This window comes from Myodes glareolus, chromosome 10 (genome assembly GCF_982192425.1).
Source record: "Myodes glareolus chromosome 10, mMyoGla1.1, whole genome shotgun sequence".
Taxonomy (NCBI): domain Eukaryota; kingdom Metazoa; phylum Chordata; class Mammalia; order Rodentia; family Cricetidae; genus Myodes; species Myodes glareolus.
Window position 1 is genome coordinate 20,639,743 of NC_142035.1, and position 24,708 is coordinate 20,664,450.

Consider the following 24,708-nt stretch of genomic DNA (forward strand, 5'->3'; position numbering starts at 1 on the left):
TTGAATAGACAACTCTGAAAATTAAAAACAAAAATAATAAATATTTGGGGAGAAAGTTCAACATCCTTAGTCATCAGAGAAATGCAAATCAAAACTGTACTGAGATTCCATATTATCCATTCAGAACGGGTATCATCAAACCTAATCAATGATAACCAATACTGGCAAGGATATCGAGGGACATGGACATGTGTACAATACACTGCTGATAGGAGTACCAGCTGGTGTAGCCACTGTGGAAAACCTGTGGTGACTTATCAGAAAAAAAAAAAACCCTACAGAACTGGGGACTCTGCAGTGAGGTGCACTTGTTGCTCTTACAGAGGACCCAAGTAAGGTTCCCAGCACTCACATGGCTGCTAACAACTCTAATTCCAGAGACTCTGATGCCCTCTCCTGGCCTCTGCGGGGTACTGCACACACAGTACACAGACACACATACAGGCAAACACTCCATACAAATAAAACAAAAATAAGCCTTACTAACTGATAGGATCCTGATAAGACACCCACAAGAAGCTAGCCAGTGCAATACAACACAAGCACTTCCACACCCATTCTTACTGTTGTACAACTCACAACAGCCAAGATACAGAACCAGCTTAGATGCCCATCAAGCCTGTATAGATGAAGAAACTGGTACCTGGATGCGGTGACATTTTATTCAAACAGAGAGAAGAAAGAATACTATGTTCAGGAAAACTGACAGAGATCATCCTGTTAAGTGAAATAAGCCAGACTCAAAAGGATAAGCGCCCTGTGCTGTTTCTCATGAATAGAATCTAAACACACACACACACACACACACACACACACACACACACACACACATGGTGGAGGGAGGAAGGGGATCTAAAAATTGTTTGAGGGGGACTAGGGAGAGAAAGACAAAATATGACATTTTCTCTCATGTGTGGAATCTTCTCTCATATCATATTGTGGAATCCAGGTGTGTGTATGTGTGTGTGTGTGTGTGTGTGATGTAAGCAGAAGGGGGACTCTGGGGGACGGATGGAAAAGGACCAGCAGAAGTGAGGATTAGGCAAGGGCAATGGGTGGATTTGAGCAAGGTGTGATGATACACTAACATGAAAATGTTATAATAAAATCCATCATTTTGTACAATAGCTAGAAAAATCAACTTAAAAACGGTTAAGATACTTTTTTAAAAAAATTATATTTCTTTTCTTTCTTTGTGTGTGTGTGTGGGGTGCATGCATATCACTTGAGGACAGCATTTGAGAGGTGGTTCTCGTCTTCCACCATGTGGGCCCCAGGGATCAAACTCAGCTCTTCTGACTTGGCGGCAAGCGCCTTTCCTTGCCGAATTGTCTCATAGTCCTGAAAACCATGTTTCCATAGAAAGTTTAATAGCTGTGCTAAGTGGAACTATTGTCCCAAATTCAGCATGCCTTCTGAACACCCTCTCTGCTGTATGAACCTGTATTTTGTCCCCACTGGGAATAGAGTGCACCCCACCCCTGTGTGGGGCCTGCCTGTGTGAATAGTCGAGACTGATAACACGGTAACCTGCACAATGCACATGGAGGCGCTGGTTAGGCGGGAGTGCTTGCCCGTGTGTTTCTGCTCTTGTCAGGAGAATCTGCTCCGGATGGCCTGGTGGTCCAGTGAGGAGAAAGAGAGCTAGAAACAGCCCCAGCTGTAGCCACATCTGAGCTAGATCAATAAAGCAACTGCAGCTCACCCATGTGTGAGAGAGAGAAAAGAATGATTAAGTCATAGATTTTGGGGGGGCGGGTGTTCATTATGAAGCATTGCTATAGAAAAGGTGCAGGATGTAGAACTGGGAAAAATGAAAATTGACCACAATCATATCATATTAGGGGGAAAATATGCATACAAGGGTGAGAGAGAGAGAGTGTGTGTGCACTGAAGCCAAATACTGCTTATATCTGCATTGTATTTTTACTGCATTGTATATTTACTTAAATAGGAACAGAGTAATATGAACATGAATTGTGTTTTGTTCGTTTCTTCAGACAGAATCTTGCTATGTAGCCTAAGTTGGTCACAAACCCAAGATCCTCCTGCCTCAGCCTCCCTAGAACTGGGTTACAGTAGCACCATGCCACTGGCTAGGAACTGTTTCCACTTGCAGAAAAAAAAAAATCCACAGAAATCAGAACCATGCTGAGTGTTTCCTGGCAGCGGGACAGACAGTTCAAGTTCACAGAGCCCAGGGTGGGTGGGGGAGGGGTGTAGCAGGCGGCAAGCTTAGAGGGGCAGGCGGGCGTCTGGCACGCATGCTCACCTGAGCCTTTCCACTTCCTGGCTTTGCTCCTCTTCAGGTCCAAGCCCAGGATGTCATAGAGGGCTGTCAGCTCTATCAGGGCCAAGGGAGTGATCTTCTTCATGTCCCTCGAAGACAAGTCTCCTATCCTGGTCACACCCAGTCTGCCCTTGGGGATTCGGAACCTCTGGGGAAGGGAGGAAAGACAGCCTGTCGGGAGGTGGTAAGAGGCATTTGGGTGGGAGAAGCCCAGAGTGGGTAAGACCCCAATCAGGCTTCACACTGGGCTTAAGTCTGAGCTCTGTCTCGTCCCAGATGGTGACGTTCTGTACCCAGTTCTTTGCCTGCAACTGTACACACCACCCACCTCAGGAGGCTTTGTGAGTGTCGAGCCAGCCTAAGAGCAACACTGTAACAGGCTCAAAACTAGCAAGGCCACCATAATGAAGATGGTTTTGCCAGCTGCAATCCAAGAGGGCCTGGAAGAGAGGAACCACCACGGACCTCTTAGTGTGTTTCTACTCTTGCCTTTTGCTCATCTCACCCTTGCTTCTGCTTCTGTCCCAAAACTTGCTGTATAGACAGTCATAGCTCCTCTTTCTCCCTGTGAACAATGGTGAAGTAGTAACTGACCAAAAAAAAAAAAAAAAAAAAAGAAAAGAAAAGAAAAAAGAAAAAGGCTGCTCAGCTGCACCACCTAGAGGCTACTTTAGGGTTCTGCAGGCAGCTTTTAGCCTTGTGTAGCCAGAGGTGGCCAGCAAGAGGGATGGGTCTTCTGGCATTTTTCTGACAGGTTTGATCAGATCACCTTCCAGTGTCCCTTTAGGGCACCAAAGGAAATGGAAGCATTCTGTGTTGTATTTGTTTTGCATGTGTGAATCTGTGGTATGCACGCATGTGTGTATGAATATAGCAGGCATGTGGGGCACACATGTATGCCCCTGCATGTGGAAGCCAGAAGTTGAGTCAGGTGTCTGTCATCTATCTATCTATCTATCTATCTATCTATCTATCTATCTATCTATCTATCTATCTATCTATCTATCTATCTATCTTATCTATCTATCTTATCTATCTATCTTATTTATCTATCTATCCATCTCCCATCTACCTATCATCTATCTATTTATTAGGACAGGATCTCACTTTGTAGACCAGGCTGGCTGGCTTTTAACTCACAGAGATTCACCTGCCTCTGCCTCCTGAGAGCTGGAATTCAAGGTGTACACCACCACACCTGGCAATCACTTTTCATTTTGTGGAGGCAAAGTCTACAACCATGGCTGTATTAATAACTATGGCTAAAATATAGCCCGTAGGCCTTGAGATCCTACTTCAGAGATTCACACTCTGATTTGCCTTTTAATTCAAACACTCAGGAGGCAGAGGCATTCAGAACTCTAGTTTGAGGCCAGCCTTGTCTACATGGAGAGTTCAGGTCAACCATTGGCTGTATAGTTCCTGTGTGTGTGTGTGTGTGTGTGTGTGTAGATATACATGTGCCACAGCATACATGTGGCAGCCAGAGGGGTAGTAGTTGGCTCTGTCCTACCATGTGGGACCCAGACGCTGAACTCATGTTGTGAGGCTCAGCAGCAAGCACCTCTTTCCACTAAACCGTTTCATTGGCCCTAACTTTCACTCTTAAATACTTCATTATAAATGACTGATCCTAATATGTCAAGATAATTCAACATTTGGGGAAGTAAAACACTAAAACCAAAAAAAGTTGGGTTTCTCTTACCTAACACGTTCCAAGATTAATTTTTTAAGTAACTAGAAAAGCTGGGTGTTGTGGCACACGCCTTTAATCCCAGCTCTTGGGAGGTAGAAGCAGGCTTATCTCTGAGTTAGAGGTCAGTCTGGTCTATGTGGTGAGTTCCAGGACAGTCAGAGCTACACTGCTGAGACCCTGTCTCTAAAAACAAACAAAATAACTAGAAACACTACTGGGAGGTGGTGACCAGCTGTTTGGATAAGGGGTGACTCCCCTAAAGACAAAAGCAAGGAGGAGCCTCAACCAAAGCACCGAAGAAAGCCCCCAGGTGCCCTGTTCCTGGTCCCTGACACCCAGCAAGCGACACCCAGCTAAGGGCTGCAGGAGGAATCTTCAACAACTCCCCTGCTGGGTGCCCGGCAGCCTGGCAAGTGTGAGGAGCTGAAGGATGGAGGAGTGCCCAAGGACCTGGGGGCAGCATCCTCACCGGCAGCGATCCCTTGTCCCAGGCACAGGTGCCTCCTGGGGATGACCTGGCCCTCTGTAGAAGCATGGCAGCTTGTTCAGAGTAGGCAGAGTCCATGCTGAAGACTTCCTCTGGTCCAGCTGGTTCCTGTGGTCCCCTGAGATCTGCGGATCCTTTACATTGAAAGCAGAGAGACTGGTCTGACTAGGAAGCCACTTCTTAGGCTATGGACTCAGGCACACTGCCCAGGAAGTGGCGTTCTAGCTGGGGCTCATTGACCAGGAAGTGGTTTCTTATCTGAGCACCACAAAAGTGATCGCCTAGCCCCAGAGTTTCTGGACTGAGGCCCATGGGCTTGATGACAATAGTTCATTTAAGGGCCCAACCGGTCCCGTTGGTGTTTCTTCCTACCGCCCTTGTGCAGGGAGGGAGAGGAACCAGGAGAAGGTGCAGAGGTGAGCATTCTCTGCTTACGCAACCTGGATTCTCAGGGCCCTGAAGAACGAAGGCCACCTACCTACAGAAGATGTAGAATCCACAGGATTGATCTGGGTCCATTTCATTCCCAAGGCCCCATTCTCTGAAACCACTTCCTATACAAAGTGTAGACAGCATCAGTTAGTCCCGTGGGGGGTGATACACAGACCCTGGGAGGTAAAAACCATTCACAGGTAGAGAAACTGAAGCGCAGAGAGGCTAAGTTACTTGGCCAAGATCCCACAGCAGCTGAATGGATGGGGAGGGAAATGGGGGCCTGACTGACCCGGCTTTGATGCCTATCATTTTAACCACAGGGTTGCGCCCTTCCTGTGGATCCCAGAAAGAAGATGCCCACAGTTTGTCAGGCTTCAGTGCCAGCAGAACATGCAAGAGACAACAAAAAGCACTGTGTTTGTATCGGTAACGACTTAGCCAGAAACTTTCAGATGCGTCCACGGACATGGTGGCAAGAAGCACATATACTCTGTCACGTGCAGCATACAAACAATCCCACACAGCCTGGGAACACAGTGGCAGGCAGAGAGGCACATGAGACTTGAAATGAAATCACAGAAACCCCAAAAGACAGTGCCCAAGGGCCCTTACTCACCCTTGAGGTGAAGACCCCAAAGATATCCCTGACATCTCTGATGGGTGGCTTGTGTCGTCTTCGGGCTGAGCGGGCATAGGTGTCTAGCCGGCGGCACACAGCAGCCACCTGGGTCGCCGTCAGTGTAGATAGGAGTCCCTGGTGATTGTCATCCGAGCCCAGGCCACCAACAAGGCCAGACAGACCTGTGTCCCGTAGCCACTGGGATTCAGTGTCCCCTTTGGCCAACAGAGGGAGGGGCATCAGATAAACACACAGAATTCCATATGTGCCTAGCCATGCTCACTAACGTAGGCCTCACATGGAACCACAAATGGTCGCACAGACACGAGGGGCTTCTGCGGTGTTCGTATTCAGGCCCATTAGCACCAACCTGATTCTCCCCAGGTGGGAGCTAGGCGCGCTAAGGAACAGTGGCTAGCATCCAATGAACGCTTAGAGACAGCAAGCCAGGGAGGGCCCCCTACACTCTGGTTCTGCAATATAGCCACAAAATCACTTCCACTCCCGGTTCTGGCAAAGACACCAATCACAGGATCATGCAGGTCCAGCCACACACAGCATGAACCCTCTGTTCAAGACTTTTGTATGTTGAAGTAGTGGGGTGGGTTCCATGCCAGCATCCTATAACAAAACCATGCTGAAACTATAGCTTCCGGTCCCACCTGTGAGAACTCTGCTCCAGGACTCAGGTCAGGGCCTGGGATGCTGCCTAGACCATTGTCCCCAGTTACCCAGACCACCCTGGGGAGGCACTGGCCTTGTCGCTGGGGAAACCGCCAAGTGCTCACCAAAGAAGTTGTGCAGACCTGTGAGCGAGCAGGTGGGCATTTGTGGCTGTACATCATGGGTTGAACAAAGGTAGTCAGGAAGGAGCTGATGGCTTCAAAAATAACTAAGCAAGGGCTGGGGGAGACAACTCAGTGGCTAAGAGCACTGGATGCTCTTCCACGGGACCCCAGTTCTGACCTCAGTACACTCAGAGCAGCTAACAGCAGCCTGTAACTCCAGTTCCTGAGGAGCTAACATCCTCTTTTGGCCTCTGTAGGTAGTGCATGCACATGTTATCCAGATACACATGAAGGTAAAGCACCCACACACATACAATAAAAATAAATAAATCTTTTTAAACTATAACTTTTCTGTCATACCACACTTTTAACTTTTATTTTTTTTTAAGTTTAAAAGAAAAATTCTAGGGCAGGCAGCTGTAAACTTCAGCAGTTTCCCAGAGGGGAGAGAAAAGAGAGAAGAAAGAGAAAGGGCCATGCTGTTGTAGTTAAGTTGGCAGATCAGCCTCAGGTGACAAGCAGGCACATGAGGGGCAGGGAGCTTTGGAGAATGGAAGGAAAGCACAGAGTGTCAGAGGAAGCACATCTTGGCTCTGTTCAGCATCCGGAAGAAAAAGATGAAAGGAAAATTCAAAGGCAGGCAGACCCAACAGAGCCTTGTGGCTGCTCATAGGTATAAGAACACGGTCTAAGAATAGAATTGTGGGAATTCTGAGTCCTTGTGGGAAAACTCCAGGAAAACAAGAGTCCTACGACCTTAGTTACTTCAAAACATGGAATTGTTCTTGGAATATGCTTTTGTGCCCCTCGCAGGTGTAGCGGACAGGAGTGAGTTTACTTCGGATTATTCGTTACAACTGGCTATTATTATTTGTTTATGGAAGAGCATGTTTTTGCCACATGTGGCTTGCTCTTGTGATAGTACACTTTCCTCAGGTGTACAGGTTTCTTCTTAACCCTCAGAGTACAAACGGTCTGGTGCTCTGAATAAAGTCGGTTATTGCATGAGACTTTAGTCGGCCTCGTTTCTAGACTTCATTCTCCCAGGTGTAAGTGCTAACAAGAACAACAAACAGTAGGGACCACCTTAAAGCCACGTAAAGGACAATAGCCCCACCATTGGTGGAGTGCTCGCCATCACCTGCCATGTGCAGAAGGCGCCACAGAAAGGACCGTCAGGAGCAGGGACGGGAGAGGGCAGTGGGAGGGGCAGGTATGAGCAAAGTAGAATGAGCTACGTGTGTGGAAACATCACAGCAAAAGCCGTCATCCCTACACTAACATCTAATGATATAATGAACTACACATGCTCTTGACTCCTTCCGTCCTGAGTCTACACCAGCCCTGTCTTTATTCTGTTGTCTGAAAAGTCTCCAGCCTTTGGCGCTCTGATTCCAGCCCCTTTGTTTGGTTTTTGATGTATTTGCTGGCTGCAGTATAAAGCAAGAAAAGCCCGTCTCCGGCCTCCACCTCTGGCCTTATCAGGAATTTGCATTTACAGAGCCTCTGCACCAGTCCATCGGTCCTCTGAAGACCTGAAAGTCCTAGGTGGCCTATTTGACCAACCAAGGCAAAGCTGAAGCCCAGTCCGGATCAGACTTTCCATGTGGGCAGCCTCGTCACGCCCTTGTCACTCCCGCACTTGCCAAACGAGGGAAGATGGGGAATGGAAACATGCCCAGTTCACCCAGATACCAGCACACAGGCGGAAGCGGGGAGCATTGGTGATGCCCTGGCCCCATGGAAAGTGGAGGATGGCGGTACGTGAGCAAATGTTCTGATAATGCATGATTGCTACAGCAATGAATAACATCGGGCCAAAGTCTAAGGGTTATCAGAGTGCTGTGGTATAGAAGTTAGGAAACACTTCTGAGCCCAGCGCCTGGACAAAGAATATTCTGGAGAGAGGAGGCAGTGAGGACAAAGGCAGGGGTGTGCTTCCGTGGTCAGAAACAGCAAGGAGGCCTGGAGAGAGGAGAGCGCGGTGGAGTGACAGACTAGACGGTGTGGCAGAGATAGGTCCCAGGCCAGTTCTGGAAAGGCTTGTGGGCTATGGGAAGCGTCATCCCACCGAGAGGTGGTGTATGAGTCCCCACCCCTGGCATCTGGGTGCACACTGGGTAAAAGGAAGTAAAAAACAACGGTGGTTATCTCCCAAGGCTGGCCAGGGACAGCGTTCCTGGCTTTTTCCCAGGCTCTTACTCTTCACACCCAGATGCAGTGTTGTGAGGAGGCCTGGGCCACACACAGAGGCCACATGGAGGTGTCTGGACCCAGGCCACAGGTATGGGAGGTCACACACACACTGCCAGACACAGGGGTAAGAAGCCCTTTGAAATGACTCTGACCCAGATGACCTTGAGCTTTTCAATGAAGGACAGACTAAGCAAACCTCCCAGCTGAGCCCTGCCACCCCCCAGAACCGTGAAACATATTAGCAATGGCTTGGTGCTCCTCTATGCTACTGTGTTTAGGGGCCTATGATGTGGTTACACGGACACATGGCTGCTGGTACCCTAAGCGGGGTGGTAAGTACTGGACAGAGTGTTTAGAATCTGCCAGAATTTCAGGTCCTCCTGGACTGTTTGGTGTTCTCCATTGTATCCCAGTGTCTAAACACTGCCTGGCAACTGGGTTTGGTGATACACCCCTTTAATCTCAGGATTCGGGAGGCAAAGGCAGGCAGATTTCTGAGTTTGAGGCCAACTTGGTCTACAGAGTGAATTCTAGTATAGCCAGGGACACACAGAGAAAACCCTATCTCGAAAAACTAAAACAAAACAACAACAACAACAAAAAAAAACCCACTCCCTGGTAGATAAGAGACACTCAATAGATTGAAATAATCCTGAATTATTTTATCAAATGGGTGACAAACTGATCGACCTTATCAGAGGATCCTTTTCACAGTGGTATAGGAAGCATCCAGCAGGGAAATCGATGGAGAGACTACCGCAATCGTCCTGGCAAAGAAGAAATCCTCCAGGCTCTCAATCGTGTGTGGGCCCTGGCACAACCCTCCCCTGGAATAAGGCCTTAACATCCACCTTCCAGGCCCAGATAGCGTCCCTCACCTTCTAGGAGCTGGCTTCCGCTTCCAACCCTGTCCTCCTCCTTCACTTCGCCCTTCTGCTGGATCCGTTCCACCTCCAACCAGAAGCCATCCATGGACAAGCTCTCTGCCCAGGACAGTCGGGAGTGGGCACAGTCAGCAGGGCGTGACTTCAGAGGACGCTGTTGCAGATGTGTGGGTCCTGTAGAGGGGCCAGGGCTGTACAAGTGAAAAGAGGGTGTCAGGCCAGGCTCGGTTCTTGCTGTCCTGAAGTTAGTGTCTCTCCAGATAGCAGACACTGGCTCTCAGCAAACAGACCGGGAGCCTTGGCCTTTTCAGAATCCTTGGTCACAAGCAATGCTGCAGATGCCAAGGACAGCTAAAGGGCCAGAGTGCTCTCTTAGCAGGGCCGACAGTCCTTGTTCTGGGTGGTGGTCAGTTTTGATTGTCAACTTGATAAAATCTAGAATCACCCAGGAGACTGGCCTCTGCAGCCATGAGAGATGGAGGTCAGGGTCCCAGTTCCAGACTCTCATGACCTGGACTGTGTAGTTTGTCCTTTGGGCCTTCTGCATCCAACCCTTGACCCTCCTTGTCCTTCCACACAACATAGAATGAATTTCCACTTTGTGCCGTCAGATAACTCCAAAGCAAGACCAGGCTCCTGGTCCCAGCAAATGACAGCTGAGGATGACCCGTGAGCTTGTTTCGATGCTTCCATCAGAGCCCCAGAGGCTTCAGGGACCTCTCGGTGCTAATAGTGCCCCAAACACACCATCCCTGACACCTGCATCAGTGACAATACCTCCAGGTTCCTCAAATGGGAAGTCAGTATAGCTAGAAGACTCTATAGCGATTTGAGCTCAACATTGATACCAACCAAGATCTGGTCCCTCTAATGAAAACAAGAAGTTGCTTCAAGTTTCAAACTACCCAAATTAGAAAAACAAAACGGGAAAAAAAAAACCCTAAATGCTCAATTAAAAAAGCAATCATGAAGATGCTGCTTTGCAAAGACAATAGAGAGCTGGTCGCACAGCGTGAGGACTGGAATTCAAGTCCCCCAGTACCCACATTAACGCTGGGCCTGTAGCCCTGGCACTCAGAAGGCAGAGATGGTAGACTCTCAGGGACAAACAAGCTGACTAACTAGATTCATCAAATTGGCAAATTCTGGGTTCAAGTGAGAGAGCCCACCTCCTTGTATAGGGCAGAGAGCAATCAATACAGATACCCAGTGTGTCAATATATGCACAAACACATATCCACACACAAATAAATAAGGCACATAATATAAAATGGCAAAGGCTAAAACTAGAAGGAAGTTGGCTGGGGATATAGCTCAGTTGTAGAATGTTTTCTTGATGGGTACGAGGCCCTAGGTTCAAACCCTGGTACAGAACACACACATACACACATACACACAAGGCTGGGGGGTCAGAAAATAAATAAGGGCTGAAATGTTGGATAAACATTAACAAGGGAAATGAGCCCAATATTACTTTTAGATTAAAATGCATTCCAGGGAGGGGGAATGTATTCAGAAAGGGCCTAGGGTGGGAACTTTCATACCTGGAACTATATGGAAACATAGCAAAACCCAAACCCAGCAACCACAGAAGTGAACAAGCATCATTAGAAATGCCAACCTGGGTCAGACTATGGTGGTGCATGCCTTTAATCCCAGCACTCGGGAGGCAGAGGCAGGCGTGGTCTACAGAGCAAGATGGGCTGCCCTCTTGTCTAGCTGTTTCCCACCAAGTTACCCGGCATTGAAGGTGTGGCATTTACTACTCCAGCTCATCTTGCATTCCCTGACATCAGTGCCAAGTCCGTCTCCTCCTCAAAGTGCAGGCCACCCTGCTACAGAGGCAGCACACTTCCCTTGGGTAAGCCCTGGCCATCTCGTGGTAGAGACCACCTGCCAAATGGCAGCCTAGAGAGGGAACGTCTCAAAGTCAGACGCTCAGAAGCTCTGACACTTTCAAGTGGACATTACACGTGGCTGGGACAGCACAGCCACACCTGTGACACCATTGAGGGTGACTGCGGAGGACGGCAGGGTTTCTAGTGGGGTGATAACATGCTCGTGATGGCTGCACAGCTCTGAGCACAATGAGACCCCGCTGACCCTCACAGTGAAAATGCAGGTGAGGTGCAGCATTGACGAGCTCAGGACCCACACAGCTCGTGCTGGTTGCCTCAAGATTTTTCTGAGGTGGTGATGCACACCTATCATGATAGTCTTTGGAAGGCTGAGGCAGAGGGATCACGAGTTTTAGACAAAAACACCTGTAGACTTCTTTCTCATCACCAACCAGCTTGCAGTCAATGCAAGGATTCCCGCAGAAGTAAAGCAGGGAATCTTACCCGTGGCCGTATTACACATCACCCCTGCGGACCCTGAGAGGAAGATGCAGGGAATGTCTCCTCAGGTGCCTTTAGCCTGGGCAGATGCCCTATTCTTCACACAGTGTGACCCAGTTTCACTCCTCAGGGGAGCCCTAGGGCTCAATTTCCTCACCGACCACACAGGAATGGCATTGATACCTCTGCTAAAAGACCGGAGGCCACCAAGGAAGAATCCCTGCCCTTCCTTCACGGGGCGGCTTATTTCACAGGTCCCCATCTGGGGAGGGGACCAGCTGCCCCGTGATGCTGCCATTTGCATCTGCCAGGATGCCAGGATGATACCCTGCTGCAGTACATGCCCCGCCCCTTTATGCAGATGTAACCACAGGAGAGACTTCTGGAAGCAGAATTGCTCAGCATGGCGAGATAATGACACTCCTTGGCAAACTGCTGTCAAAATGGACTGCCGTAGTAGACTTTTGTCTCTGTGTTGACTTTACTCTCGTTGCCTGTTTGGCCTCCTTTCTTGTGGGGTCTCTGAAGCTGCTGCTCCCCATCCCATCTGAGCTCCCCACATTGAAATATCCTTATATTCCAATGTGATCCAGGGGTGTGACCCAGGATCCAAGGCCAGCTCTGTGTATGCATGACCGTACAACAACCACCCAGGGAAAAAAGTGTGTTGGTGGTGTTTTTGTTTTTTGTTTGTTTGTTTGTTTTGTTTTTTTAACTCCTATTACTCTTTACTCTTTCGGGGGTCTGCCACCCAGCTCCCAAATAAATCACACAGAGGCTTATTCTCAATTATAAATGCTCAGCCTTACTTGGCTTGTTTCTCGCCAGTTTTTCTTAACTTAAATTACCCCATCCACCTTTTGCCTCTGGGCTTTTTCCTTCTCTGACTTCTGTATATCTTACTGCCACTCTTAAGCCAAGGCTGGCTGCCTGACTGGGTGACTAGCCCCTAGCATGCTCTTCTCCTTGTTTTCTTGCTCCTCCTTCGCCCAGATTTCTCCTCTTTATTCTCTCTGCCTGCCAGCCCCGCCTATCCTCTCTCCTGCCTCCCTATTGGCTGTTCAACTTTTTATTAGCCCATCAGGTGTTTTAAACAGGAAAAAAAAAGCCCACAGTTTCACATAGTTAAACAAATGCAGCATAAACAAAAACAACACACCTTTACATCGTTAAACAAATGTTTCAGAGCATGAACAAATGTAACACACCTTAAAATAATATTCTACAACAAGAGTGTGCACAGGAGTTTCCATTCCTGGATTCATGTTCTGCTGATACCATACTGGAATTTATTATTTATTTATTTATTTATTTTGAGATAGACTCTTGTGTAGCCCAGGTTGGATTCAAACTCACTTCACAGTGTAGCAAGAATGATGATCCTGAACTTCTGTAGGGCTGGGGTTACAGGTGTACACGACCACATCCAGTTTCCTGTGGTGCTGAGGAGCAAACCCAGCGCCCTGTGTGGGCTGGATGAGCACTAATGGAACCTTATCTCCAGCCCCACCATCTTGGAATTTCAATCGTTCCTGCATGAAGAGCTCCACTGGTCCCTCCTGTACCTCAGCCCGGACCCTGGCTGTGCCTCCCCCTGTCCCTGAGCTCCACCTGGAGCTGCCAACAGTTCCACCTCCAAACACACTCAAGTGTGGCAAAGTGTGAGGGTGCCAGGGCCCGGAGGAAGCGGGGAGAGCTAGCTATCTATTTTCTCCCAGCAGAGGCATCCTAATTGGAGATCCATTCCCGGTTAATGATAAAATTGGCTTCTGGGCTCTGTTTATGCTTTTCCAGAAGGCCAGAGCCAATGCCTCCTGGGAGTCTGTTTACACCCCATGCTGGCGCACAGCTCTGTGCTTAGCTGCCTCTAGAAGCATTTGGAAATTACCGGCATCTGCGTGTTTTCCTGACACTCTGAAAACTGGAGAAACTAAGTGCAAACAAGGACCATCCGCCGTGTCACCTTTCGCTAGCGGAGCAGCAAGAGGGAGCAGTTATCCCTCTGGGTGAATTCTCCGCCGAGGTCAGAGAGAACAAGCGAGAGAACGGGAAGAAGCTACACACATGCAGTTCTTAAGATCACATTGTGTCATGTGGCCATGTGTTCCCTTTTAGCAAGAAGAGGCAAGTCGAGCACCATCATGGAATTTTCTCAGAGCCTCACAACCACCCTTGGTTTGCAGCCAGTGTCAGGCATGCAAAGAACGGCGACCTCCAGTTCCCACGCCCATCTCACTACTGAGCATGCGCACATGCCTAACAGCGGACCCAGGCTTATTCAAGGTGATGTATCAGCCCCGTGTGGGGGACACAATTTCCCCCCCAATTTACAGACAAGGAAACGTCTCCAGGGAGATGAGAAGACCCACACAGACTTACCCAATAATCAAGGGGTAGAGCCAGAACCCAACACCAGGTTTCAGGTTTCAAAGATCTTGGTGTGTGTTATACGTGCAGCGTATGTATATGTATGTGTATGTATACGTATGTTTGTGTGTGGATGTGTGGTGTGGAGTTTTGCCTCAGTCAGTTTCCACCTTATCATTATTTATTATGTTGTCATTGTTGTTGTTATTTTAGACAGGGTTTTTCTGTATATCCAAACTCAGAGATCTGCCTGCCTCTGCCTCCCGAGTTCTGGGATTAAAGGTGTGCACCACCATACCCGGTTTCCACCTTATTGTTTGAGTCAGGGTCATTCCTTGAGCCTGAATGAAACTCATTGATCCAGCTAGCTTGGTTGGTCACTGAGCTCCGGAGCTCCACCTGGCTCTACCTCTGAAGTGCTCCACATTACAGATGCAGGTCCATGTGCCAGGGTGCTAGGGAAACCAACTCAGGATCTCCTTGTGTGACACATATTCTATTTACTATGTTATGTCCCAGCCTCTTAACGACTGCACTGGTTGGTTTAGGGGTCCTGGGTGTAGAGCAGGGGATCTGAACGCATCGGCTGCCCCATAGCAAAGCCGTTCCTCTCTGAGTTCCCGGTGGCAGTTTCTCTTCCTCCAGTGGCCCTAGAAGTCCTTGGTGGAGGTCCAACCTCACCTATTCTGTGTGACAGTGGGGACAGCGGGTGTGTCTGTCCCTCCACAGCCTGGCTTCTGTAAGACGCAATTGAAGAGAGGTTTGGGCCTGCAATTTTACCAGCTAGCCGACAGCGACAGAGGCCTTGGCTGCCGAGCAGGGTAGGGCTGCAGGAACACACAAAAGGCTAAGAGTCCACGGAAAGGAAGGGAGAAACTCCTCAGAGGCCAAGGTCAACATGACTCTGGGACCAAGAATGCGGCACAACCTGGTGAGCAGGTGGAGGTGTGGCTGGGGCTCCTTGCCAGCAGCCACGAAGGCTAGAGCGGAACAGGTGGTTAAGCCTGGCACCCCGGGAATAAGAGTCTTTATGCTGCGCTAACACCGACTATAGTCACAGCAGCAGGGCCATTATCCTCGCCGTATACATTAGAGGATATTGACATAAGGAATAGGCTCTTGTCACAATACAGGTGATGCTGTTATAGTGACAGTTGGCCCTAACCCAGGTCCCCAGAGAACTGCCATTTGCCTGTGCCTGGTTCTGCTCTGACCCCCACAGTGTGGCTCTCCCAGTTGGCACCAGGGGGGTCACTTGTTTGTGATGAGGGCCATCCCTTGCATCAGGAATGTGCAGCAGCATCTCTGGCCTCTGTCCACCCGGACAATAGCATTCCTCCGTTGTGACAACCGGAATGTGTCAAGTGTTGCCAGGAAACAGCATCATATCTCTGTAAATGGGGATACTCCCCGTTCACACGGGCCGATCCATTCAGCCTTCACTGCTTCTCATTGTCGCTACCCCATCCTGCGGATGGGAAGGCAGAGGTGCAGAACAAGAAGAGAGTTCACCCAAGATTTCCTGCCAAAAAGGACAGCCCAGGCCTTCTGACCCCATAGACTATGTTCCCAAGTACTAGGCAAGTCCCCTGTGCGCCTTTCCTGCTAGGTGTGGCTTCCCTTTGATTGGCTGGATACAGCCTGGATGGAGAGGGAATGCCACCAGCCTACACATGCCCATCTTGGCCCTATCGGCTGAAATCCCTGTCTCTGTCACACCAGCCAAGGGCTGTTGGTCTGTTTGGGAGCTTCCTCTCGTCTCATAATTACAATTGTGCAATGATAAATGGATTGAGACATGTCTGAGCGGGGCATGCTGGGAGTGCAGTCGGTCACCACTGCTGGGCAGCACCAAGGTTTGCTTTGCTGAGCAGGCAATCAGAAGAAGGGAAAAGCTGGGAATAAAGAGAAAGAAGAGCAGTTGGCGATGGGCCAGAGATGACTATGGAGGAAGGGCTGGATGGTGTGTCAACGCCTTTGACTTTGGGGAAAGCCGGGTAGAGCCTAGGCTAGATTCGCTAACATCAAGCACACTCAGGCATCTGAACAAGAACAAATGGTTGATGAGCACCTAAATGACTGATGCTGATGTTGGACCATTTGTTATGCAACCAACATCTGATTAACACAGGGTTCTCCTGAGCGACCAAACTACTCTGCCAAGAGGGGCAGGAACCCATGTTTCCTCGCTCAGACACATTCCCAGATGCCACACGCATGCCACCAGAAGTGTACATGCTTCACGTATTCCAACTGCCAACCCTAATGGGTGACTCAAGTTCAAAGTAGGGCAGGTATCAGGCCTCTGAGAGCAGAAGCCAAACAGTGATCTCAGGGCACAGCCATGGGCACACGGCCGTGGCAGGGAAACTTGGGTGCCTACCCTTCCGTAAGCATGTAGACAGACATGGGTTCTCCATGCCTCACGTACTGTCATCACTGAGCCGAGGACCACGGTGTGGACGGCATACGTTTGGAGGCACGTCCTTATTGCACAAGGCATAGTGCACAGTCTGAACCTTATTGCACAGTGCACATCGGAAGATGGCTGCAGTGCCATCTGTGAGGCAGGGTCTGTGTGGAGAGGGAGAGGGCAGAGGGAATGAGAGGTTACAAGAGCGGTGAATGCCCACATATCCTCAGCCGGGTTCTTCAAAACCCTCTAAGGCAGTAGTAGCTTTCCTTTTAAGACAAAACAATAAAAACAAAAGGTGACTCAATCTTTGTACTCAGTCTTTGAATTGTAATAGTATTCACTGTGCTGAGGATGTAGCTCCGGGATGGAATGCTGCCTAGTCTGCACAAGGCTCTGGGCAAGTGCCCACACATGCATGTATATGTGCACACACACACACACACACACACACACACACACAGAATTCATCTCTCTCCACCTATGTCTCTGTTCCCTCAAACCATGGGCCATCTGAAGCCAACTTATGTTGCTCCTGTTGGGTACCTTGTCACAAGGGAAAAAGGAGCTACCACAGCATCGAGGTGTGTTTAGGACAGATACCTTGGGAGCAGGAAGCCACTGCCCAACTGTGACCCTATGTGTTCTCAATGCACATGGAAGTTTCCACAGGAAAAGACAGCATCACAATGAATGTTGCTACAAATGGAAATTAGGCACCAGATTTGGAAGTGTAAAATGTCTGCCTGTAAAAATTTCATATTGGTTATATCCTAAAATATTTTGGACATACCAGGTGAAAGATGTATCATTAACCACATTAAGCAGGTCCCACACCCCAAATCTCACCATAGTCTTCCCTGTGCCCTGATGTATCTATCACCTTGATGGCCCAATCAACCTATGGAGCCCTGGAGGCATGGCTTCTGGTCTGTAATGTGTCTTTAGCTGACTTTAGGAGCTTAGGAAGAGCTTTTAAAACCTCTGAGAGGGACTGGAGATGGTTTCGAGGGTAAAGCGCTGGCTATGCAAGCATGGGGACCTGAGTTTGGGTCCGCAGAACCCAGGTAAAAGCCAGGCCTGGTTTGCACATCTGGAACCCTAACATTGGGTCGGCCGCACATAGAAAGACAGATTCCAGGGCTTGCTGACCAGACAGGCCAATCAGTAAGCTAGCTCTAGGAAGGGCCCAATAAAGGAAGACATCTAACATTAACCTCTGACCTAGACACATGAACACACATGTGCAATTACTCCTGCACACATGGGCACACAGGAAATACACACACACCTTCTTTTTAAAAAAGGAAAAAACCTCCATGACTTGTGGGTTTTTCTCTCCAGACAGTGGCACGCGTGTAGATGACCAACATTTAGCAGATGCTTTTAAGTGGTCTTAGGTCTCACAGGGACCATCCTTGCTTCCTCAACACCTGCTCTTCAAAGCAGTCCGAAATCAGTATCGCCGTGGGAAAAGCACCCTTGGACTGGCTTGTAAGCCGTGCCTTGCCACGAGGGCCTTCACTGCAGGGTTCTCATCTTTCACCTTTTTTCTTGGATATTCAAGAGCTTAACAGACAGACTGCCAGGCTGGGAGATGGCTCAGTGGGCAAAATGCAACTTTAAGACCTGAGTTTGGATTCCCAGCACCCACCAAAAAAACCAAGTGCAGTAATGTGTCTATAATCCTGGTGCTGGGAGAGGGTTGGAGACGGGAGGATCCCAGAGGCTTGTTAGTCAGCCAGTCCAGTTAAAACAATGAGCTTAATCCAGTGAAAGACCCTGTGTCCAAAAATAAAGTAGAAGCTGGGCAGTAGTGGCTCATGCCTTTAATCCCAGCACTCAAGAGGCAGAGGCAGGTGGATCTCTGTGAGTTTGAGGCCGGCCTGGTCTACAGAGTTCTAGGACAGCCAGAGCTACACAGTGAAACCTTGTCTTAAAAGAAAAAAAACAAAAACAAACAGAAAACAAATAACAAACCAAAACAAAAGACACCTCAAGTGAAACTCTAGCTCCACACCCAGCTGCAGAGGCAGGCAACACCTAAACATGCATACACACCCCCACGCACACACACTAAGTAAATAAATAAATGTAATTTAAAACCAAATGACAGTGTTTTATCTAGTTATATAAAGAGTTCCAGAAATCAATAATAAAATACCAATAGACTAGGAAAGCTGGCATATTCTACACACTTTGGAGACAAAGTATCAGGGCTTTCTATGGAAGGATACAGAACCCACAAAGGTCAGGAAACGGCAAATTAAAGCTGGTGAAATGTTTCACCCATCAGAATGACACACAGCCAAGGGAACCCTCATAGCCTGCATGAGTGTGAGTCGGGACAAAGGCATCCTCACGCTCCTTCAGCATCTGCCACGGAGGTGGTAGAGTTAGGGGTGCCTGGCAGAAGAGCATGTGAACAGGGTCCACACTGCAGGCAGGATGAAAACCTCAGAGCAGTGGTGGGCAGCAGAGTACCAGCACCTCAGACCATGCTACGGCCTCGGAGCTTCTGCCCAGCTCTGTGGGCCACAGTGGAGATCCCCAAGGACGTCCACGTGGATGATAGCCACTCTCAGAATGGCACCAACTTGAGTACAGGCTTGGAGAAGAGGGGGGTTTTCACAAGGAGGTTGTGGATTCAGAACTCTAAGTCAAACTATCTACCACTGCAGGAAGCCAGTGGGCCTGGATGTGCTGTTCCCATGGAAACAGCCTCTAAGCATGTTGACCACTGATAGCTGAGGTACGTCCTCATGGACCTATCTATCAGGTATTGTGCCAAGCATAGCCTCCATTTTACCCTCACAATGAGCTCATGTAGGCACTGCCATCACAGTCATTTAGATCCAAGGAAAATTAAGCACAGAGAGGTTGAGTAATGTCCCTCAGAGCCCACAGCTGGCAGGTGAGGTGCAGGTTAACCTTGTCATTTGAATAGTGTGCCGGTGATTCATTCAGATCTTGCATCTGCAGACAGAGGATGCTATCTGGAGGTCAGTTGACCCTGACCTCAGTGGCAGGGACCTGAGCTGCACGTCTGAAGTATGAGTTGAGGATGTTACAGGTGATTTGGCTCATGAGTCGCTTAGGTGTTACCAGCCAAGTCACCTACCTATTATTGATGAAGGGAATCTGATAGCCGACCTGGGATCAAAATGGCTCCAGCTTGGAAACCCTGCCCGACACTGACCGTGGGAAAAGCTGTCCAGCCTAACAACCGTGAGCTTTAAAAGGCAAATTGTGGGGCTGGGGATGCAGCTCAGTTGGTAGGAGGTCTGCCTAGGGCGCACTGTCGGATCCCAAACATGACATAAACGGTGTGGTGTGCGCACAGCAGCAATCCCAGCACGCTGAGGCAGGGGGACTAGAGTTCAAGGTTGTCCTCACCTACATTATGAGTTTTAGGACACACACACATCCTCTCTCTCTCTCTCTCTCTCTCTCTCTCTCTCTCTCTCTCTCTATCATACACACACACACACACACACACACACACACACACACACACTCATTACAAGAAATGTATTTGGATCTAATTAACAAAGACTAAAGAATTTAATAATATCCTGTCAATTATGAGCCAGGCATGGTGGCACGTCTTGAATCCCAGCATTCCAGAGGTAGAGGCAGACAGATAAATCTCTATGAGTTCAAGGCTAACCTGGTCTACATAGTGAGCCCAGGATAGGCATAAACACATAGTGAGGGTTTTTTTTGTGTGTGTGGTGTCTTTTTTATTGCTGCTTTTCAAGCCAAGGTTTCTCTGTATATCCCTGGCTGTCCCGGCATTCTCTTTATTGGCCAGGCTGGCCTCGAACTCACAGAGTACTGTGCCCCTGCCTCCGGAGTGCTAGGATTAAAGGTATGCACCATCACGCCTGGTTCAAGACACTGCCTTGAAAAGAAAAAAAGGAATACCAAGAAACGGGGCCAGCGAGATGGCACAGGGGGTAGAAGAGCTTGCTGTGCAAGCCTGAAGGCTTGGGTTTGATTCTCAGGACTCACATCAATGTGGAAAGACAGACCAGCTTCACAAAGGTGTCCTCCTAAGCCCACAAGTATGCTGTGGCACATAGCAACACACACACACACACACACTCTGATAATGAAATAACAGTTAAAAACAAGAATATAAGGGTGCACGTTTATGACCTCCCTGAGACTGTAAGGGGCACAGCTTTCCTGGAACTCCCCCTGAGGACATATTTCAATGTCCTCAAAGTCTGCATCTTAGGACCAGAGATTCCTGTCCTGCGAGTTTGTCATTAGGATAAATCTCCAGAGATTCTTGTCTGAGAACACTGCTATACCCTTTACCATAGCACTTGTCCAAAACAAGAGCCAGGAAAAGGACCCCAGATTCCACTCAGAGGAGGCCACCTAACAAGGAACAAAAGGAAACGTCAGGCAGCCATGGAGAGGCAACGTTGACCTGTCTCCAGCAGCTGTCGTGAAGTGGAAAAGACCGTTCACTGCTAGTCGGTACCACATGTCAGGGAATAACGCACGTGTGTGTGCATGAATACATGCAGGTAGAACATGAAAGGATCACGTATGTTGTCTTAGTTAATCTCCCACTGTTGAGATAAGACCTCTGACGGAAGCAACTTAAGGATGGAAGTGTTAACTCTGGCATGTAGTTGGGGAATGCACCCATCGTGGTGGGGTTCAAGCGGGAGGAGCTTGGACCCACTGAACCTGCAGCCAGGAAGGCCAGGGTGCGGGATACTTGTGCTCAGCTTGAGTCCTCTGTTTTATTTTTATTTATTCATCTTGAAATAGGGCATCACTACACAACACTGATTGACCTAGAACTCTCAACGGAGATCAAGACCAGGCTGGCCTTGAACTCACAGAGAACTACCTGCCTTTGCCTCTGGTGTCAGGATTAAAGGAGGTGTGGGTACCCAACACCTTTCAGGGAATTTCAGGGAATCACGCCCCCTCCCCTAGTCTCCAGCCCTAATCAAGAGTGTCCCTCACAGGCATGCTGAGAGCAATGTAACATCAACAGTTCTTCGCCATGGTGTTGGGGTTCTGTCCAAAGTCATTTCGGAGCCTGTCAAGCTGACTATATGAACTATCACACGTACATTATATGTATATGTTGATGTGTATTCACAAAGACTAGCATCCTACAGGCTGTGCACGAAAGCGTCCTTGGTCACTGTCCTTGTGAGTTGTAGGTGGGAGGAACAGGTGAATTTTGCTTATAATTTTTTTCCATGGTAAACACTGCTTTCTTGGTGGCGGTCAGCATGAGTCGCTATTGCTCTCCAAGGAGGCCACAATTACTCAGCACACCACCAGTCCACAGAGAGCGGAATAATTTGTTGAAATAATATGTAGGATGGCTGAAGTCCATCCTGCTTTTGGGGAAGACAAGCCACACAGTCAACAGATACACAACACATACCATTTCCCACTCTAAAACAACAGATACCCTCTACCAGAGGGCACTGGTTGCCTGTCTTCCAGACGCACGGGCTCACACTGTCCTCCAGATGCACCGGCTCACTCTGTCCCTCAAACGTACACACCGGCTCACACTGTCCTTCAGACACACCAGTTCACACTGTCCTCTAGACATACTGATTCACACTGTCCCCCAGACACACTGGCTCACACTGTCCTCCAGCCGCACTGATTCACACTGTCCCCCAGACGCACTGGTTCACACTGTCCTCCAGACACACTGATTCACACTGTCCTCCAGACACACTGGTTCACACTGTCCTTCAGACTCTCTGGCTCACACTGTCCTCTAGCCGCACCAGCTCACACTGTCCCCCAGACACACTGGCTCACACTGTCCTCAGACGCACTGGTTCACACTGTCCTTCAGACTCTCTGGCTCACACTGTCCTCCAGCCACACTGGTTCACACTGTCCTCAAGACACACTGATTCACACTGTCCTGCAGACTCTCTGGCCCACACTGTCCTCCAGAAACAGCTTGTGCGCCCCTGGTTTCAAAGTGCTGATGGTTTTCTCTCAAAATCTAGCCAAGAGTCAACAGATGCTACCGCACATTGGCTCGGTTACTGCTCACTAACCACGATGAGTGAATGCCAATGCCAGGAACGAAGTTGTCATATGGTTGTGGCCGTTGAGATGACTCAGCCAGTAAAGACACTTGCCACCAAACCTGACAACCTGGGTTCCAGCTCTAGGTCTCACAGAGTAGGAGGAGAGAAACAACTCATACAAATTGTTCTCTGACCTCCCACACACACATACACACACATGCATGCTGTGGCACATATGCATGCACACATATACACACACAAATAAGTAAATAATTGCAATATAAATATTTGCTTAATTACCACATGAGAAATGGAACTTGACTTGCAATTTTGGGTAGTAAACAGAAAATATATTTCTACTGGGCAGCAAGAAGTGAACCCTGCCAAGGTCACCTTGCACAGGGGGACTCTAAGCCTCCTCCCAAGGTCAACACTGTGATATAGTTTTTAAGATTCTGTGCTTTGACTCCATTCACTTTATAGGAAGCCCTACTAGATGAGCCGCTGACTTTTGCCGCACCCCAGCCCAAAGCTTCCTGTGTCTTCTTCTACCTCCCTGTCCACCTGGAACTTCACAACAAGCATTTCATTCATTGAGTGAATGTTTTCCCCAGCAGCGCTGAGGGGCCAGCCCTGGACCTCCGCAATAGGCACAAGTGAATAGAGTCATGTCACATGGAGCATGGCATCTGAAGGTTGTGGCCTCGCTGGAATCTGCTGGGTAAACAAATGACTCAGTGAATGACAACTGAGATGAAAAGGTTCAGAGGTGGGAGCCTTGACGTAGTGACTTTGTGGATGGCACATTAAACCTAGCCTGGAGGGGACACGGCCACACTGTCCCAGGGAAGTGGTATTCTGCCGGGGGACAGTGGATGCCATTCTCAACCAAAAAAAAAGAGAGAGGACACCCTGCTCAAGGCTCATGGTGAGAGTTCGGTACAAGGCACCTACTGAGCTTGTGTTCTAACATTGTTCTGATGGACGAAAGTATTGAGTATATAGCACATTTGAGGAAACGCTTTCAGTAGTCATTTATTTCTTGAGTGTGTGTGTGTGGTACATGTAAGTGGGTGTGCATGGGCATGTTGGCCTGTGCGGGCCAGAGGTGGACAATCGGGTATCTTCTGCTACTGGTTTCCACCTTACATTCTTGAGACAGGGTCTCTCACTGTCTCTGCAGCTCCCACTTCGGACAGACTGTGCGCTCTAGAGATCCACCTGGCTTCATACAGCTCGGGCTTAGCCCTGCCCTAGCTCTGGGGTCACAGGTCCACACGACTACACCTGGCCTTTACCTGCATGTGTGGGACTTGAACTCAGGTCCTCATGTTTGCACAGCAAGAGCTTTACCCCCCATCCCCTTAACTAGTTTTTTATTTTTAATTAAATTAATTAAATTTAATTAAAATTTAAATTATTAAAATTTAAATATATAAATTTTAGTATTTATATATACTAAATATATAAATTTAGTATATATTTTTATATATAAATAGTATATATTTATTATATATATTAATATAATATATTTATATTAATAAATATATTTTATTTATTATAAAAAATATAATAATGCTGAGCATGGTGACCTCATCACTGGGGAGGCTGAGGCAAAAGGACAGAGAATTAGAAGCAAGCTTAGGCTACATAGTAAGACTGTCTCAAAAACAAATCATACCAATAAAACTTAAAACGATGCTTACATAACCGTGGAGTTTGGAAAGCCACTCTCCGGGAGGCAAGCATGTCTCACTTTCGTTCCTTTTATGTTGCTGCAAGTAAACAAAGAGGATGCTATGAAATTTCACACTCAGAAGTAGCATTCATCTGTTCACTCAACCGTAATCACTGAGCACATTCAACGGGCCAGAGGTTCCCACAGTTGGATCCAGTATTAATAACAGGAGATTAAGGGGGGAGGAGTAAGAAGAGCCACATTTGCAAATAGGTTGGTAGGTTGGTTTTGGATAGACAGGTGAAATGTTAAATAATGGGTGGGTGGGGGGCTGGAGAGACGGCTCAGAGGTTAAGAGCACTGACTGCTCTTCCAGAGGTCCTGAGTTCAACCCCCAGCAACCACATGGTGGCTCACATCCATCTATAATGAGATCTGGTGCCCTCCTCTGGCATGCAGGCATACATGGATGGAATGT

General features: G+C 48.4%; 1 protein-coding gene across 1 annotated transcript in view; it reads right to left on the reverse strand.

Moving 5' to 3' along the window:
- The window catches only part of Arhgap40 (Rho GTPase activating protein 40), a 38,133-nt gene that overhangs the window by 12,258 nt on the left and 1,167 nt on the right, over nucleotides 1-24,708 (reverse strand). Inside the window, exons 2-7 of the mRNA XM_085697098.2 lie at nucleotides 24,259-24,327; nucleotides 9,390-9,586; nucleotides 5,525-5,742; nucleotides 4,952-5,027; nucleotides 4,456-4,607; nucleotides 2,273-2,438 (exon numbers count right to left, since the gene is read on the reverse strand). Of these exons, the coding sequence (XP_085553224.2) occupies nucleotides 2,273-2,438; nucleotides 4,456-4,607; nucleotides 4,952-5,027; nucleotides 5,525-5,742; nucleotides 9,390-9,586; nucleotides 24,259-24,327 (878 nt within the window). The remainder of the gene's footprint in view (nucleotides 1-2,272; nucleotides 2,439-4,455; nucleotides 4,608-4,951; nucleotides 5,028-5,524; nucleotides 5,743-9,389; nucleotides 9,587-24,258; nucleotides 24,328-24,708) is intronic.